This window comes from Dendrobates tinctorius, unplaced genomic scaffold (genome assembly GCF_039654945.1).
Source record: "Dendrobates tinctorius isolate UK_male_01 unplaced genomic scaffold, ASM3965494v1 ptg000211l, whole genome shotgun sequence".
In the NCBI taxonomy this organism is placed as follows: domain Eukaryota; kingdom Metazoa; phylum Chordata; class Amphibia; order Anura; family Dendrobatidae; genus Dendrobates; species Dendrobates tinctorius.
In genome coordinates, this window is record NW_027361878.1 from 18,665,862 (window position 1) to 18,686,018 (window position 20,157).

Below are 20,157 nucleotides of genomic sequence, written 5' to 3' on the forward strand. Positions count from 1 at the left end.
GCATAAGACATAAGTCACACTGATAAGTGTGATGCATAGTGTCTGAGCAGCCTATCAATGACGCCAAAATAGGCGGGCCGCTCAGCACTGTATACATGCATCACACCAAATACCAAGCCAACATGAGGGGCTAAGCTACATCCTGTAGAAATGATAAAAAGTGCAAAAAGATAAAAAATATGGGGTATTGGTTACTATTTTGGCCAAAGCAGATAAGCTCACAACCCATCGTCAAGGGTCCCCAGATATTGTGAGTCCCTAACACTGAAGCTAAATGGCGAACACAAGAAAAAATAAATTTTCCAAAAATTTACAAAAAACAAACAAATTGTTAGGCAACTCACCAAACCCTGACTAATGCACTGGCAGGATACAGCAAAGCCCCAGTGATAAAGGCTGGGGCAGCACAGGTGCATTCCACTGATAAAGACAGCCAGTTAACCCATCAGGGTCTGGCTGCCTAGTGGGAAATGCACACTAATAAGGCTTGCATAAGACATAAGTCACACTGATATCTTTTTGCACTTTTTATCATTTCTACAGGATGCAGCTTAGCCCCTCATGTTGGCTTGGTATTTGGTGTGATGCATGTATACAGTGCTGAGCGGCCCGCCTATTTTGGCGTCATTGATAGGCTGCTCAGACACTATGCATCACACTTATCAGTGTGACTTATGTCTTATGCAAGCCTTATTAGTGTGCATTTCCCACTAGGCAGCCAGACCCTGATGGGTTAACTGGCTGTCTTTATCAGTGGAATGCACCTGTGCTGCCCCAGCCTTTATCACTGGGGCTTTGCTGTATCCTGCCAGTGCATTAGTCAGGGTTTGGTGAGTTGCCTAACAATTTGTTCGTTTTTTGGAAAATTTATTTTTTCTTGGGTTCGCCCTCTGCGAAGTACAGGCTGCGTTCTATGTCCACATAGGCGGCACCTGTACAAGGAGTGGGTGCCAGCTTTGTTCTGAGCGAGTGAATGCAGTCAGCCAGCCAGCCCAACAAGTGAACGCAGTCAGCCAGCACTTTTGTGTGGTTCCATCTTGGAATCAGAGCAGATGCAGCCTGTATTTTTCATAGGGAGCAGTCCATTTTGGACTCTTAGGTCTGACACAGCTCTCTCTATCCCTACTACCCAGGTCCAGCTGTCTTATAGCCCTACTACCTGGGGACAGCTGTCTTATAGCCCTACTACCTGGGGACAGCTGTCTTATAGCCCTACTACCTGGGGACAGCTGTCTTATAGCCCTACTACCTGGGGACAGCTGTCTTATAGCCCTACTACCTGGGGACAGCTGTCTTATAGCCCTTCTAGCCGGGGACAGCTGTCTTGTAGCCCTGCTAGCCGGGGACAGCTGTCTTATAGCCCTGCAACCCAGGGACAGCTGTCTTATAGCCCTGCAACCCAGGGACAGCTGTCTTATAGCCCTGCAACCCAGGGACAGCTGTCTTATAGCCCTGCAACCCAGGGACAGCTGTCTTATAGCCCTGCAACCCGGGGACAGCTGTCTTATAGCCCTGCAACCCGGGGACAGCTGTCTTATAGCCCTGCAACCCAGGGACAGCTGTCTTATAGCCCTGCAACCCGGGGACAGCTGTCTTATAGCCCTGCAACCCGGGGACAGCTGTCTTATAGCCCTGCAACCCGGGGACAGCTGTCTTGTAGCCCTGCAACCCAGGGACAGCTGTCTTGTAGCCCTGCAACCCGGGGACAGCTGTCTTGTAGCCCTGCAACCCGGGGACAGCTGTCTTGTAGCCCTGCAACCCGGGGACAGCTGTCTTGTAGCCCTGCAACCCGGGGACAGCTGTCTTGTAGCCCTGCAACCCGGGGACAGCTGTCTTGTAGCCCTGCAACCCGGGGACAGCTGTCTTGTAGCCCTGCAACCCGGGGACAGCTGTCTTGTAGCCCTGCAAGCCGGGGACAGCTGTCTTGTAGCCCTGCAACCCGGGGACAGCTGTCTTGTAGCCCTGCAAGCCGGGGACAGCTGTCTTGTAGCCCTGCAAGCCGGGGACAGCTGTCTTGTAGCCCTGCAACCCGGGGACAGCTGTCTTGTAGCCCTGCAACCCAGGGACAGCTGTCTTGTAGCCCTGCAACCCGGGGACAGCTGTCTTGTAGCCCTGCAAGCCGGGGACAGCTGTCTTGTAGCCCTGCAACCCGGGGACAGCTGTCTTGTAGCCCTGCAACCCGGGGACAGCTGTCTTGTAGCCCTGCAACCCGGGGACAGCTGTCTTGTAGCCCTGCAACCCGGGGACAGCTGTCTTGTAGCCCTGCAACCCGGGGACAGCTGTCTTGTAGCCCTGCAACCCGGGGACAGCTGTCTTGTAGCCCTGCAAGCCGGGGACAGCTGTCTTGTAGCCCTGCAAGCCGGGGACAGCTGTCTTGTAGCCCTGCAAGCCGGGGACAGCTGTCTTGTAGCCCTGCAAGCCGGGGACAGCTGTCTTGTAGCCCTGCAAGCCGGGGACAACTGTCTTGTAGCCCTGCAAGCCGGGGACAGCTGTCTTGTAGCCCTGCTAGCCGGGGACAGCTGTCTTGTAGCCCTACTAGCCGGGGACAGCTGTCTTGTAGCCCTACTAGCCGGGGACAGCTGTCTTGTAGCCCTGCAAGCCGGGGACAGCTGTCTTGTAGCCCTGCAAGCCGGGGACAGCTGTCTTGTAGCCCTGCAAGCCGGGGACAGCTGTCTTGTAGCCCTGCAAGCCGGGGACAGCTGTCTTGTAGCCCTGCTAGCCGGGGACAGCTGTCTTGTAGCCCTACTAGCCGGGGACAGCTGTCTTGTAGCCCTACTAGCCGGGGACAGCTGTCTTGTAGCCCTACTAGCCGGGGACAGCTGTGTTATACACCCTCGCCAGTCCTTGCTCATACTGTGTTTCTCAGACATCTGCATGAGCCGCTTTGTCTTTTGAAGTCAACCATAATGTGGCTGTTGCCTTGGATGAAAATTAGTTTGACTCCCCTGCATATGGAATGAAAAACAAAATCCTCTCCCTTTATTTTCTTTAGACTGTATAGGATTTATTCAGGGGAAGCTATGTTAGCCTTCAATGTCTTGCTTCCCGAATTTTGTCCAACAACTGGGGCAGTCTATGGTTATATTGAGGGTTAGGGCCAATTGATTGAGGCACCTGGTGTATCAGACCTGTCAGTAGTCTGTGGCCACGGGGTGACAACCGCTTCTTACCTGGCCTCGTTTCTGGCTGTGCTTTTGATTAGCCGACCTGGAGCAACATCATCATTGCAGCTTGATGTACATGAGGCTAATGAAGAAAAGAGCAGTGGATGCCCGGGTGGTAGAAGGCAATCCTGGGGGCTCCTGTGTAGTGGCCCTGCAGAGTTTTTAGATTTATGAATCAAAGTAACAACAGAGGTGTGATCAAAGCTTAAATGTAAATACAATAGTCAGTCATTCTCCTATTGTCCAAACACTCTTTGTTGCTAAACTATATATGTATTATTTTTCTTGCTTGATACCTTAGGGGAGGTGTTTGATTACTTGGTTGAACATGGAAGAATGAAAGAGAAGGAGGCGCGGTCTAAATTCCGGCAGGTAAGTTTAGATTATCTAATGATTTGATTTTGGTTGATTAGCTAAAATTCCTTGTTATTTCTATGTTACAGTCATATGTTATGTCAAGATCATATTAATAACTGTGTTAGGCTGTTTGAATGTAACATTAGTGTCATTTGCGATATATATATATATATATATATATATATATATATATATATATATATATATATATATATATATATATATATATATATATATATATAGCTTTTGTAGATGAAGCCCGCTCATATGCTGGCATTTTAGCCTTCGGTCCTGTGAGTTTTTCTTCCGGGTCACGGCCTTTGTAATTAGACTTTAAAGCTTCACCATTTGTATGGGTTATCTAGCTCAGGACAGAGCCAATGTTTTAATTTATTTCCTTTTTAAAGACATTGTCACATTACAACATTTGTAAGAAGCAGAAAAACAATAAATCTTTCACAAGTGTCATGGAGATGTCAAACTTTATTGCCTCCTTGCTTTTTAATATGTTACTTATTTAGAATTAACACTATCAAAATATTCATAAAGCATTTTCTATAACCAGGTCGGGAACATAACCAATGTGTGACCCCCCCCCCCCCCCATCCCCCTAATTTAATAGGGAGCATAAAGGCGTGGAGTGCTCCTATATACTATCAGAAACTTATGAATCCACAGGATTGGAGTAGCCACAAACAACAAAAATAGGTTAAAACATATAAATTTATTTAAATGAATGAAAAATTCCTAACATACAAAATATTGGAGGTATATGACAGTACAAAAATCTCATTATCCAGTATAAAAAAATAGGCTAAAAATATAAAAAGGCAAGTGCCATGAGCCTATATGGATCACATAAATAAATCTTCTCAGAAACCCATAATTGCCTGAAAATAGGTTATGAATAAATAGAAAGCAAGTGCCATAAACCTTTGGCCCTCATACTGTTTGCATTGAATGTTAATTGTTAATTAAGGAGCCATATAATTTATATGTTCCATAGATAGATGCATAAATTAGTGTTATTAGTTTGGCTTACCCATAGTGTCAGAGGATTAGGGTGGTCTCCATGCTGCCCCGACGCTCGTTCCACATAGCTGCTTTTTCAAGGCAATGTGCCATATGTATTGTCCAGCTCTGAATTTGTATGTATAGAGAGGCCAAATTGTGCCAATTAGGCGGTGCATGCGTCACGAGTTCTATGCCTGATTAAAGTTTTTTTCATAATGACCATCATCTTGGCACGCATGTCTGGTGCATCATGACCCAGTGATGTAAAAAACATGCTGGCAACGCTTTGTTGATGACCTTCGTGAAGCAATACGGCATTGGATCACAGCATCTACGCACACATCACCAGCCATTGTAAGGGGGATCAAGGGTGCCACCATATTGGATAATATAGGCAGAATGGAAAGGGATAATAAACAGCAAAGGGGCCTTGTAGTGGAGTGGATTAAAGGGAATTGTAATGAAACCATTTGATGACGTATAGTCGGATACCTGGGGCTGAATTTGGAAAGGAGGGGTGTTGCAATGGGGCAGTGCAATAAAGTAACAAGTAAGTGAAAAAAATGTATTTCATTGGCTGAATCAAAGATAAGTGAAATAAAATAAATGCCAAAAGTGAATAGTGAAAGGCAAAACTGATGACGGCAAAGAAACAGATGTGATAAAAAAAAGTAATAAAATGAGAGTGGTGATTAAAGTGTGTGTAGATTGTATCACTTGGACTTAGCCAATAAAAGTGGATAACACGTTGTCATTATTGCTGAAAATGATGATTTATATAATGAGCAGCCAATAACGTCTGTTTCTTTTCTACCTTTTAGATTGTCTCTGCTGTTCAGTATTGTCATCAGAAATTCATAGTTCACAGGGACTTGAAGGTAAGAAGTGATTGGAGTCGTGGTCAAGCTTGTTCACCATTCGCTTCGTTCACAGAGAGAACTTTAGGATTGCCTGGGAGTTCAAGGGGTCGGACCCCCATCGGTCATACATTTATCACTGTCCAGTTAATTCCAAGCAATTATTAGTGCAGAAATGCCAAATGGATTCTATAAATCCAGTAAAAGATGTAGCAATGCTTGCTAAAGTTGCCTAAATCTACTAGGAGAGTTTATTTACTTAAATTAACAAGAGAATTGTAATATATAAATCGTGACGTTTTTATGATATTTTCACTTATTTTTTAGAAACTCAGGTGTTCTCTCTCTCCCACCTCTACTTTTTAGGCTGAGAACTTGCTGCTAGATTCTGATATGAATATAAAGATTGCTGATTTCGGCTTCAGCAATGAATTCACTTTTGGGAACAAGCTGGACACATTTTGTGGAAGCCCACCCTATGCAGCCCCTGAACTCTTTCAAGGAAAGAAATATGATGGGCCTGAAGTGGACGTGTGGAGTCTCGGAGTTATTCTTTATACATTAGTCAGTGGTTCCTTGCCTTTCGACGGGCAGAACCTTAAGGTAAGCACGTGCAAAAAGGAAACTGTCCCCAATCTTTGTTGTCCTCTTGTGACAGCAGCATGTAGTAGTATCTTCCAACACTATATCTGGTATTTCTGATTACTATGCTGTTTTTATCTAAGTTCTCCGATCAGCACACGTTTGACAAGTGTTTTGGGTAGGGTTGTCAGGACTCAACTCCCACCTATCTGTATAGTGATGTAGGATCTGTCATGTATTTAAAACAAAAAAAAAATGTTGGTACCCTTTAAACTTTTAATACTGTCAAAGGCAGGAAGAGTTTGATATATTCATGATATGCGTGTTCACTAGTGATGAGCGAACGTGCTGGGATAAGGTGTTATCCGAGCATGCTCGTGTGCTACCCGAGTGTCTTTGGCATGCTCGAAAAATGTTAGAGTCCCCGCGACTGCATGTCTCACGGCCATTCAACAGCACCTAGTCATGCATGGATTGCGTGTTTGTTAGGTAATCCCTGTATGTGTTGCAGCTGAGACATAGGTTAGCAGACAAGCATGCTCAGATAACACCTTATCCCAGCACGTTCAGTCATCATTAGTGCTCACCCTTCCTCCAGGCGCTGGTTGGCCGTTGCTCTCCATGTTTTTGTGCATAGGGAGAAAATTGTCAATCAGTAGCAGGAGAACAAGGGGAAGCCTACATATCATTCTTGCAACCCCATTCTGAACTAGTAGATTCATTGCAGAAAACCACATTCTTACAGCAATAAGGGTAAGTCGTCATGGGACGAAAAAGCAGTAGTTTTTTTTTTTTTAAATTCGTTTATTAAACCATAAGCAGTTTTACAATACATACATTCAGTGCAAAATGTTAAGCCTAGTACAAAATAGATATGTACAATTAGCATGAAGACATGAGGCATAATATGTGCATCAACTGTATGTAAATAAAGCAGACATAATATCAATTGAATCACAATGGTGTTATGTTATTGTACCAGTAATAGAACCTGCCTGGCTTCTAAACTCTACCGACATCTACTAAAACATTAACTATTCTGCAGCCTACTTCTATATAGCAAGCAGTTTATTGTGCCACATCTCCGCTCTGCAAGGTAAAGTCAGAGGAGTTCCATCTCTCCCAGATCTTTTTAAATTTACCTGGGCACCCTCTATTCTGATACAGTGTCCTTTCATATGGGATAATCGAATTTACGAGAGTGATCCAGGACCCAAGAGAAGGAGGTGAATTCCCCATCCATCGTAGTGCCAGTATCTTTCGTGCCATGAACAGTGTCTCCCGTAAAAAAAATCCCAACATAATGACCCCACGTCTCCTCATCCCACACTCCAAACAGACATATCAGCAGTTCGAGGGGAACAGGCGTTTGTACCAAGGATGTTAATAACGATGTCACCCCTCTCCAGAATTGCACAACAACAGGACAGCACCAGATCATATGAATAAAGTCTGCATCCATTGAATGACATCACAAACATTCCGATGACGGATATCGGCCCATCTTAAAGAGTCGAATTGGGGTCAAATATGATTGATTAATAATGTACAATTGTATCATCCTGTTGTTGGCAGACGGAGACACACAGATTGGTGACTCCAGAATTTCTTCCCATTCCTCATCCCGTGTATCAGGAATGAGCCTCTCCCATTTCTTCTTAACGGAGTCTATGGCGCATTCTGTCCCCACTGACAACATATATGTATATAGAGAGGAGATGAGACCTTGAGGGCCCTGTGACTTGAGGATCCCTATCAAGCGCAGAGACGAAATGGCATCACTCATATCTAAATTTCTCATATGCGATTGAAAAGCTGACCTTAGTTGTAGATAACGGAAAAACTGGGATCTCGGGACACCGCGATTGACTTGTAATTGCTCAAAGGATGTTAAAGAACCATGATCGTATAGATCACCCATCGTAGAGACACCGTACTGAACCCAGAACTCGGCAGACGGATGTTCACGCAGCACCGGGAGGTAGTCATTATTCCACAGGGGCATTTCAGCTATAACATCGCTAAATCCAACCACCCCCTTAATCTGTCTCCATATTGATCGTGCCAGACGGAGCAGAGGCAGCAGTCTCGGGACATTTATTTTCCTCATTTCTAAAATACCTAGTGGGCAACCAGTCCCTGCAGCATGAAAAAAGCAGTAGTTTTCACCTGTGCTATTGGCCAGGTGTCATCCGCAGCAGAATGCAGTAGCGGACATATGTGCGACTTTAACACCTCTCATCCACATCATGCTGAATTTTTCTCCATGGAAATTGAACAACAGCAAGAAGTACAAAATCTCCCAATTTTAACCTTCAACCCCTTTCAATGTAGCAGGGGTGAAATCCTACATGTTACAGATACAGAGTTTGCAGCTGTAAAATGTTTCTCGTGTGGACCCAGCCTAACGAAGTCCAGTTCTGGTAGCCGGACGTTATCGTGAGGTTTGTAGAAAAATGAGCATGTGTAAATCTCTCACTACAGTCGTTGATGTGTCTTTCAGGAATTACGGGAGCGTGTACTAAGGGGCAAATATCGTATCCCTTTTTACATGTCTACAGATTGTGAAAATTTGCTAAAGAAATTCCTTATACTAAATCCTAGCAAGAGGGGCACACTGGAGGTGAGTACAGTCTGTTGTATGTTAATTCTCTACTATGGGTTTCCATCAATACTTCCATTTAATATTGCAAGGTTTATCACAATCTTTATATTGTGATTAGGATGGATGGTAACTTGCTGATCTATTTGGGGCCAATTGTTGGGACCACATAGATTTCAGGAGTGGGCTATGTAGAGCCCTGTGTGAGCAGAGAAGTGACTGGGCACGTGAACCACCTCTCCATTCATTCTCTATGGGACTGCCAGAAAATGTTACTTGGCTATCTCCAGCAGTCTCATAGAGAATGAATGAAGTTGTGTGACAAGTCTGTGTGCTGTCTGTGGTTTTTGTTTTTTCCCTCGGTCAGCACACAGACCAAGAGAATTTTATTAATCCATACATGCAGCAGTTATAAAAACAGAACACAGATCCATGTGTCTCATCCCTTTTTCTTGGGTCAGATATGATTCTTAAAGAGTCTATAAAATAGATGGAGTAAGATGGATGAAACATGAAGGCACTTCAAGATTTGATAATTTTTTACTGATCCACTGCTAGAAATCAATGAATAAAATAGTTCAGTCGACCTTATTTAGTAAAAAAAAAAAAAAAAAAAATGAGAAAAAATGAATGTAACTAAAAAAGTTGCAGACACTAAATTACAAAATAAAAACTACTGTAATGAAAACTAAAATACAAAACAAAAACAATACAAATCTAGAAAAGCTGCAAAAAAACACTCGAGAAAAGATAAGTTTGTTTCTTTTGGATGGTAACATTCATGGCTTTGTGAATGCAGCTTTCTAAAAAAAAAAAAAAAAAAAAAAAATGTAAGGAGGGAATATCCTGACAGTAAGGGGACGGTTCCACCCCAATCTGATAAAATTTCATGGGCGCTATTGAATGTATCATCTAAGGGTTTATGGTGTAAGGCAGGGGTCCTCAAACTTTTTAAACAAGGAGGCCAGATCACGGTCCCTCGGACCATTGGAGGGCCGGAATATAGTTTAAAAAAAATTATGAATAAATTCCTGTGCACACTGCACATATCTTATTTAGAGGTAATAAAACAAAAATAGGAACAAATACAATATTAAAAATGAAGTTAAATCATCAAACTTACCGATTTTTTTGGGTTCTTCGAATATCCTACACTTCGAGTCAATTTTTTCTCTTTCTTGATATCATTGTTTCCTAGGGATTCAAAATTGCTATTAGTAAAATACCAACATATATACAGCGCTACAAAAACAATATACCAGCAATAAAATTGCCCACACAGAGACATACAAACTGCACTGCCCATCAATGCAGCCTGATCAGTGCCCATCAATGCAGCCTGATCAGTGCCCATCAATGCAGCCTGATCAGTGCCCATCAATGCAGCCTGATCAGTGCCCATCAATGCAGCCTGATCAGTGCCCATCAATGCAGCCTGATCAGTGCCCATCAATGCAGCCTGATCAGTGCCCATCAATGCAGCCTGATCAGTGCCCATCAATGCAGCCTGATCAGTGCCCATCAATGCAGCCTGATCAGTGCCCATCAATGCAGCCTGATCAGTGCCCATCAATGCAGCCTGATCAGTGCCCATCAATGCAGCCTGATCAGTGCCCATCAATGCAGCCTGATCAGTGCCCATCAATGCAGCCTGATCAGTGCCCATCAATGCAGCCTGATCAGTGCCCATCAATGCAGCCTGATCAGTGCCCATCAGCGCAGCCTCACCAGTGCCCATATTGGTGGAACTCCACTTTTACCTCAGGCTCAGACTGGTGTGGTGCAAGAATCCCCAATAGGCAACATTGGTCCCTAAAAGGCAGGTAAATGTCCCCAATAGGCAGCACAAGACCCCAATAGGCAGATAGATGTCCCCATTAGGCAGATAAATGTCCCCAATAGGCAGGTAAGTGTCTCCAATAGGCAGCACAGGTCCCCCTTAGGCAGCACAGGTCCCCAATAGGCAGGTAAATGTCCCCATTAGGCAGCACAGGTCCCCATTAGGCAGCACAGGTCCCCATTAGGCAGCACAGGTCCCCATTAGGCAGCACAGGTCCCCAATAGGCAGGTAAATGTCCCCAATAGGCAGCACAGGTCCCCAATAGGCAGCACAGGTCCCCAATAGGCAGGTAAATGTCCCCATTAGGCAGCACAGGTCCCCAATAGGCAGGTAAATGTCCCCATTAGGCAGATAAATGTCCCCATTAGGCAGCACAGGTCCCCAATTGGCAGGTAAATGTCCCCATTAGGTAGAACAGGTCCCCATTAGGCAGCACAGGTCCCCATTAGGCAGCACAGGTCCCCATTAGGCAGCACAGGTCCCCATTAGGCAGCACAGGTCCCCAATAGGCAGGTAAATGTCCCTATTAGGCAGGTAAATGTCCCTATTAGGCAGCACAGGTCCCCAATAGGCAGGTAAATGTCCCCATTAGGCAGCACAGGTCCCCAATAGGCAGCACAGGTCCCCAATTGGCAGGTAAATGTCCCCATTAGGCAGCAAATGCCCTCATTAGGCAGCACAGGTCCCCATTAGGCAGGTAAATGTCCCCATTAGGCAGGTAAATGACCCCAATAGGGACCCGGCGTTTAAAAAAAAAAAAAAAAAAAAAGTACTCACCTATGTCCCCCGCTGCTCTGAAGAGGCGCCCGCTCATCTCAGTCGTCTTCCTGCACAGGCACACAGGCGGCGTGACGTCATCAGGGCGCGCAGGCGGCGTGATGATAATCAGGCCGTCTGTGTGCACTGTGCTCTGCTGCATACGGAGGGCTGCGTAACGCCTTTCCTCGGCGCCTCGTCCCACCCGCGATTACAGGGCCCGCCGGCATTGAACTGCAGTGCAGTTCATAAGTTCAATGTCGGCCTGGCGGGGGGCCGGATAAAAGTCCTTGGCGGGCCGCATGTGGCCCGCGGGCCGTAGTTTGAGGACCCCTGGTGTAAGGATTGGAGCTACCTCTGATACTGTCAGTTGCAGGCGGGTGTCTGTCGTGCACCACAGTAGGCGGCTGTGGGCCATACACCACTGCGGGCGGCTGTGGGCCGTACACCACTGCGGGCGGCTGTGGGCCGTACACCACTGCGGGCGGCTGTGGGCCGTACACCACTGCGGGCGGCTGTGGGCCGTACACCACTGCGGGCGGCTGTGGGCCGTACACCACTGCGGGCGGCTGTGGGCCGTACACCACTGCGGGCGGCTGTGGGCCGTACACCACTGCGGGCGGCTGTGGGCCGTACACCACTGCGGGCACCTGTTGGAACCATTAGCATCACAATGTTTAGTTTAAGAGAAAATTTTGCCTGTTACCAGTTTTTCTTTTTAAATGTTCATAAATATATTTTTATTTCTAATTTCATAGAACGTATTTATTTGTGTGTTGCCTAAATTACATCAGTGGAAACACGCCAGCTGATTGGTTCGGTCCTCGTCAATCGTCATTAATAAATTGTGCTTCTCTTTGTTCTTAGCAAATTATGAGGGATCATTGGATGAATGTAGGTCATGAGGATGATGAGCTGAAGCCATATATTGAACCAGTTCCAGATTACAAGGATCCCAAAATGACATGTCTGTCTACTGTGTCTCACACTAAAGTCGGGTTTCGCTGAACTGCTTGCACGTGACTTTTTTTAGCCAATGGGCGGATGGAGCGTTGGGAGAGAGGGAGTGGGAGAGAGAGGGAGAAGAGAGAGAGAGATTTCGCTGCCTCTAGGGTTAAAATTCATGCCAGGTGTGTTTACAGTCCACCACTCACTGCCGACTTTTCTCCCCATTGACTTGCATTGGGTTTTGTGTTTCACGACTTTTCCTGACTTTTCCTGATAGTCGGCCGATTTCGTTCGACCCGAGTTTTGAGAAAGTCGGGTTTCATGAAACCCGACTCGATGCTGGGCTCAGTGGGTTGGTGCTGGACCTAGTGATGATATATATATACAGGAGGTGCTGGGCACAGTCTGCTGGGGCTTTACCTGGTGATGATATATATACAGGTGGTGGTGCTGGGCTCAGTGGGCTGGGGCTTTACCTGGTGATGTATGTACAATAGATGCTGGGCTCAGTGGGCTGGGGCTGGACCTTGTGGTGATATATGTACAGGAGGTGCAGGGCTCAGTGGGCTGGGGCTTTACCTGGTGATGTATGTACAGTAGATGCTGGGGCTGGACCTGGTGATGATATATATACAGGTGGTGGTGCAGGGCTCAGTGTGCTGGGGCTTTACCTGGCGATGTATATACAGGAGGTGCTGGGCTCAGTGGGCTGGGGCTTTACCTGGTGATGATGTATATGCGGGAGGTGCTCGGCTCAGTGGGCTGGGGCTTTACCTGGTGATGTATGTACAGTAGATGCTGGGCTCAGTGGGCTGGGGCTGGACCTGGTGATGATATATATACAGGTGGTGGTGCAGGGCTCAGTGTGCTGGGGCTTTACCTGGCGATGTATATACAGGAGGTGCTGGGCTCAGTGTGCTGGGGCTTTACCTGGCGATGTATATACAGGAGGTGCTGGGCTCAGTGGGCTGGGGCTTTACCTGGTGATGATGTATATGCGGGAGGTGCTCGGCTCAGTGGGCTGGGGCTTTACCTGGTGATGTATGTACAGTAGATGCTGGGCTAAGTGGGCTGGGGCTGGACCTGGTGATGATATATATACAGGTGGTGGTGCAGGGCTCAGTGTGCTGGGGCTTTACCTGGCGATGTATATACAGGAGGTGCTGGGCTCAGTGGGCTGGGGCTTTACCTGGTGATGATGTATATGCGGGAGGTGCTCGGCTCAGTGGGCTGGGGCTTTACCTGGTGATGTATGTACAGTAGATACTGGGCTCAGTGGGCTGGGGCTGGACCTGGTGATGATATATATACAGGTGGTGGTGCAGGGCTCAGTGTGCTGGGGCTTTACCTGGCGATGTATATACAGGAGGTGCTGGGCTCAGTGTGCTGGGGCTTTACCTGGCGATGTATATACAGGAGGTGCTGGGCTCAGTGGGCTGGGGCTTTACCTGGTGATGATGTATATGCGGGAGGTGCTCGGCTCAGTGGGCTGGGGCTTTACCTGGTGATGTATGTACAGTAGATGCTGGGCTCAGTGGGCTGGGGCTGGACCTGGTGATGATATATATACAGGTGGTGGTGCTGGGCTCAGTGGGCTGGGGCTTTACCTGGCGATGTATATACAGATGGTGGTGCTGGGCTCAGTGGGCTGGGGCTTTACCTGGCGATGTATATACGGGAGGTGCTCGGCTCGGTGGGCTGGGACTTTACCTGGTGATGTGTATATATACAGGTGGTGGTGCTGGGCTCAGTGGGCTGGTGCTGGACCTGGTGATGATTTATATACAGGTGCTGGGGCTGATGTATAGACACCAGCCCCCAGCACCTGTGTATACACCAGTACCTCCGTATACATATAAAATAAAAATCTTTTATTATAAATAAAACAAAACAAAATTTTTATTTAAAAATAACAAACACAGTTATACTCACCTAACGCCAAATTCCACCAAAGCCCCTGTTCTTCTGTAATAAAACAAAAATAAAAAACAACAATATACCATACCTGTTCATCATTGTGTCACGCCGTAATCCTTGTCGGATGAGAAAGGCCTACAGACATCTTAATTGGGGTTTCCCCTTACAAAACTAAAAAATGTCAGAAGGGTCACACTGCAGTCACAGAAGGCTGTATCTCCCAGATCTTAAAGGCAGGGAGAGGGACATGTATTGTAGCACTTACAAAGTCATTTTGCCCTATTGAACCCCCTTAGTGTTCTCACCCACTATAATAATCCATTATTGGCCATCATAAAGCATGATACAAACACATTTTTCCCACAAGCGCATTATTATTATTAATACTTATTTATAAAGCACCATTGATTCCATGGTGCTGTACATGAGAAGAGTTTACATACAAATTACAGATATCACTTACAGTAAACAAACTAACAATGACAGAGTGATACAGAGGGGAGAGAGGACCCTGCCCTTTCGGGCTTACATGCTACAGGATGGTGGGGAAGGAGACGGTAGGTTGGGGGGTTGCGGCAGCTCCAGTGATGGTGAGGCGGTAGCTCCGTTAGTGGTGAGGAGGTAGCGGGGTCACATGATACCCTCACAGTTACTGCCTCAACACTTGTTTTTCCATACTTCTAATATAATTACAAATGGTAGCTTTGTATTATGGTTTATTCAAGTTAGAGCAATCCACCTTGATAGTACTGTAACATGAAGCAGAATTACCACACGCAAACCTGCAACCAAAAATGTGTTGCAAATTTATCCTGTAGCACCATACTTTAAGGACGTCTATTTTATGGAAAATTTGTTTCTGTGGATCTGTAGAATTCCCAGATATTTCTGATTAATCAAACTGTAGAGAAAAGGTTGTATTGAAAAGATACCCTTACAATTTTTTTTTTTTTTTAAATTTAAGTGGGCTGCTTTGGTTGGTGTGCCAGGGCTGATTTTCAGTCCCAGTCTGGCCCTGGTCTCCTCTCCTGAGACCGTCCAACACACAGGGCGCACTGGGTGCTATTGAGGGAGCCGACCCTCCTCCCAGGGTTTCCCAACACACTGGCCTCACCAGGTCCAGGGGCTCAGCTGTGCTTTTCAGGACATCCATCTCCTCCTGAGACTGCCCAACACTCATGCCTCAACAGGTCCAAGGTCATACCACGTGCTCCAGGGATCCGATTCTTCTCCCAGAACCTCCCAACACTGACCCTCCAGGACCTTGCTCACTGAACCCTCCAGGTATACAGTCTTTCCCACTGACCCAGGTCAGCACAACACGAACACCTGTTCGTTACCTGTGTCAGCCACACAGGTCCTCGGGTACCTCATATCCATAGAGACACCCTATAGCAATCCACCAGTCTCTTTCTCTGAACCCGGTCAGCATATTACACGGCTTTCACGACCGTCACCTGCTGGCCGCGCAGGTTCTCGGACCCCTCTACCGCAGAGGTGTCCTATAAGTCTCTTCCACTGACCTGTGTCACGCCAAGCTCACCTGGGGGCGGGACCTTGGTCCCGACGTCATCTCTTCCGGAGCCGCGGTCACTCCGGGGGGTCCAGCCGGTGCGCACGCGCACCTCTCGTACCTAGGTTCCTGTCTCCCCCACGTTATGTGTGTGGGTCGCCCTCCCAGGGCTGTGGGGTACTCGGTACCGGCCCCGATGAGCTTCAATGGAAGATGTCACGGCAGCTGGGACCTGGCACGTGGCCCTGGGTGCCCAATGTAAAAGGGGGGAAATGTTCAGTGTGCTTATGATGATTAGAGTTTATGAATGAATGAGTCGTGACGCCACCTGTGGTGTTCGGCAATGAAGATGTTGAGCCGACGCTGCAGACAGATCCTCTGGGACAGATGGTGTGGTGCAGCAGTGATGTTATAGCCCTTCACAGGCAGGGCTGTAGTCCCAGGGCAGAGTAGGTGAAGTTACACTTAGATGGTGTAGTGTCGGGCGCAGGGGATGTAGCAGTGCTGGGCAGGTTAACACAGGAATAAGTGGAGGACGCCGGGGCATGTAGTTCCAAAGCTTTAATCACAGTTTGTTGTAGCACCAGAGCCCGCATCCGTGCCGTGTCCTCCGGGTCAGGAGCTCAGCCAACTTCCAGGCAAGATGAAGTACTCCTTTCCAACACTCCGCCAACATATGTGCCTTTTCTGAACGTCTCCCTCTTAGCGCCTTTAGTGAAGTACTCACAGTACTGAGTTACACTGGAGTTCCTCTTGTCAGATGTTTCTATGAACTCTACTTGTACGGCAGACAGCTGTAGCCTGCTTCGGGGGACTCCTTACTACCTAGTCCTGGCTCACTATCGATGCTGTTGTGCCCCAAGTCTTGTGTGGGAATAAAGTGGTGACAACTTCTATTCCTCTGGTGTCTGCTGCATGACCATTAGTATCCATACAACCTCGGGGACCGGACCCCGGCCTTGCGCTTAGAACTTGGGAAGGGTTCTCCTCTAACCCTGATCCTTAGTTCTCTTCTTCTCTTCACGTTCCGTACTAATTCTTTCCTTCTTATAGAGAGTCAGGCTTTCTATTAATGTTCCTTTCCTGTGCCAGCGGACCCAGGTCACTGAGGTCGGCTGCAGCACTTTCTTCATCCATCCCACTCCGGGGATCTCCTTTCACAGACTGACCTCGTCAGACTCCTGTGACGAACTGACTAATTCCTACACTCTTCCCGCTCTTTTGAGTGCAAAACTAAACTCCACCCGCCTCCCAGCACGCTTCGTGTTCCAAGCAGGGAGCCACCAAGGGTGCTTTGCTACACTACTATATTGTGTGGGATGCAGGTGTTGGAGTATGGTCAGGTGTCTCCACCTTAGTGGCCTCTTTCACACTTCCGTTTTTGACAATCAGTCAAGATCCGCCAATTTTGAAAAAAAAAAAACGGATCCGCCATTTTTCTTTGCGGATCCGTTTTTTTTCGCCATTGACTTTCATTATTGGCGGATCCTGACTGATTGCCGTCCGTTGCATCCGTTTTTTTGAGGATCCGCCACAAAGTTACTGTCCGTCAACATCCTCAAAGATTTGCAAACGGAGCTTGTAATGTTTTTTTCTCCGGCGGATCCCCAAAATCTGTCTGGGTGGTGCCGGACAAAAAAACTCTCTCTCTCTCCCTCTCCCTCTCCCTCTCCCTCTCCCTCTCCCTCTCCCTCTCCCTCTCCCTCTCCCTCTCCCTCTCCCTCTCCCTCTCCCTCTCCCTCTCCCTCTCCCTCTCCCTCTCCCTCTCCCTCTCCCTCTCCCTCTCCCTCTCCCTCTCCCTCTCCCTCTCCCTCTCCCTCCCTTTAAATTTCATTTTCAGGATCCGTCTGAAAACGGATCCTGTGCCATCCGTTCACATCAGTTGAGAACGGATCCGCTTGTCCGCCTTTTTGGCGGATTATAACTGATGCAAAAAACTGAAGTGTGAAAGAGGCCTAACCTGAATGGTGGGGTACCACACCTCAGGAGGAGGTGCAGTATCTCTGTGGCGACTGAACCCTCAGGGACGCCACATACCCCCCCCCATTAAACACAGCACGTCCGCGGGCTGCAAGAAAAACAAAGGTTGACAAATACAGGAACATACAAAATTTTTTGTAATGCTTAGTAAACAATTCTTATCTAATCTCTATATGAGAGGCACTGTTTCTTGAACGTTGCAAACAATTTTAACTATGATTTAATACAGTATCTAATTCAAAAGTGCTATTGGCAGTAACTCACTACCACTTCAAGTATTCTTCATCAACACATTTCTTCTTCATCTCTTCTTTCACATTTCCTACTTCCTATTATTAACCTTAAGTGACAACCGCTGATGCCGGGTTCGTCACCTGTCAATTTTAAATCTTTATTCAAATATTAACATTAGTCTAAAGTCTATAAAGCATTTTCTATTTACTTTTTCTTTTCTATCAAAAATACTAGACATTATCAATAAGTTCAGTATAGACATTGATCCAGCCAATGTGTGTGACGTCTGCCTGCGGTCTGGGCTGCAGCCGGACAACACCCCGAGAAACACTGATACCCTTTACCCCTATACAGGGATTTGGATTTATAGCAGAGCCCAGGAGGCACTGTCTGAATAGGAGCAAAGACCAGAGCAGGACGGTCGCCAGAAAGGTGTTCCAACACAGGACACAGAGGCAATGATATCCGAGACTAAACCAGTCAGGCAGAAATGGTATAAGCACGGTAGACAGAAGCAAAGACAGATACCAGGTCGAAGCCAGAGTCATAAACCAGGAGAGTCGCAGAGGTACCGAATCGTTAGACAGAAGCAGAGTCAGAATCCAGGCCGAAGTCAGTGTCATAAACCAGGAGAGTCGCAGAGGTACAGAATCGTTAGGCAGAAGAAGGGTCAGAAGTCCAGGCAAAAGTCAGAGTCAGTCAACAGTAATTCACACAGTAACACGCAGGGGAACCAAGAATATATCCGGCGGCCTGCAAGAGCAGTCCCAAGGTATTTGAGGGATCAGGTCATCCCTTACAGGCCCGTGGCCTGATGATGTCATCCGGACCGCCCCCAGGACCAGGCTGGATGGTAATGCACCAGCCCCTTCATGACTGACCGAGGAGCGAAGCCTGCGTCCAGCGGACGCCTGCGCAGGAGCCTCATGACTATCGCCGCCACCACTTGGGGTTGAAGCACAACGCCTCCCAGAGACCAAGGCCGAGACTGCAGGCCACGGGTCAGACGGTGATAGGACAGTCCGGCGCCTCCTAGTGGTCGAGGCCGGAACAGCAGGCCCTGAGTCTGACGGTGATGTGATAGTCCGGCGCCTCCTACTGGCCGAGGCCGGAACAGCAGGCCCTGAGTCTGACGGTGATGTGATAGTCCGGCGCCTCCTACTGGCCGAGGCCGGGACAGCAGGCCCTGAGTCTGGCGGTGCCGTGACAATATGTCTTGAAATGTCCTTATTAGCAATGAGGTAGTCCTTATTCTTAAAAGACTTATGTAAAACCAAGAAAGGGCACCTAAAGAGGTGCAACTGTATACAATAAAGTTTGTGATTCACTCCAAGTTCATGATCACTGCAGTTCAATAAGAAAAACGTTGCCAATAAAACTGGGCAACAAAACTGGAATCAACAGGGAAAACATCATGATAACCAAAAATAGAAAAATAGAAAAACAAGCACAATGGTGCTAATACCCTCTTGGGTAACAGAGTTAGTTATTTTCTCCTTTAGTGTTGGTGTTCCCCTCCTGGGATACTGGAAGCTGATGACTTGGGCTGCTGCTTCCAGGGGAGAACTTCTGGTCATCCTTTTCCTGTTGACTGTTTACAAATTGCAGGTACTGTGTTATGAATGAGTCACCATAGGAGGCAAAAACAGAAATACTAGTTAAGTCCAGAAAACCAGAGAAGCTGGCAGTTATCGGATTGCAGACCCTGAACCTAACAACAACTAGCAGTAGCCGTGGGGGGTTCCTACGGTGCCCTAGACCCCTCGATCACAGCCGGAGAACTACATAGCCTAAAGCAGAAAGGGAAATCTAAACTGCCCCAGAGCAGACCCCAAAGCAATAGGCAGCCCCCAACATATAATGACGGTGAAGCAAGATGAAAAAACACTCACACAGATAGAAAGAAAGGCTGAGCAAATGATGGGGCCCAAGCTAACTAAATAGGACAGAATAGAAAAGCTGCTGTCTGCAACCCGCCAAAACCCTCTCAAAAACAAGAGCCAACAGACTGATAGGGAAAAAAGCCCTGAAGACGCTAGGCTTCAAAAAGACTATATCAGTACTCAGGTATTATCTGAAGACAGAGCAAAAAGGAATTCAGCTCACCCAGCAAGGAAAGGCAGAAATCCAGAAAAACAAGGCAAAACAAAACCAAAACACAAATGCAAAAAGTAGAGCAGAAAACTTAGCTTTTGATGAGCAGGAATCAGACTGGTCTCCAAGAATCCCTCAGTTATCACCCGCAAGGCAGAAGGGCGTCGGCTGCCTTATATCCAGTCAGCAATCCCAGTCACCCAGTCATCATCATTCTGCTCAGGTGCTTTGTAATCAGCCTCACTACCTTCCTTCACCAGAAGAGAGAGTTCATCAGACCTCAATGGTGAAGGGGAAAA

The 20,157-nt window shown here is 47.1% G+C and overlaps 1 protein-coding gene across 1 annotated transcript in view; it reads left to right on the forward strand.

Moving 5' to 3' along the window:
- Nucleotides 1-20,157, forward strand: part of LOC141058332 (serine/threonine-protein kinase MARK2-like) — a 170,808-nt gene that overhangs the window by 69,114 nt on the left and 81,537 nt on the right. The window contains exons 6-9 of the mRNA XM_073554558.1: nucleotides 3,466-3,536; nucleotides 5,357-5,413; nucleotides 5,759-5,995; nucleotides 8,478-8,597. Of these exons, the coding sequence (XP_073410659.1) occupies nucleotides 3,466-3,536; nucleotides 5,357-5,413; nucleotides 5,759-5,995; nucleotides 8,478-8,597 (485 nt within the window). The remainder of the gene's footprint in view (nucleotides 1-3,465; nucleotides 3,537-5,356; nucleotides 5,414-5,758; nucleotides 5,996-8,477; nucleotides 8,598-20,157) is intronic.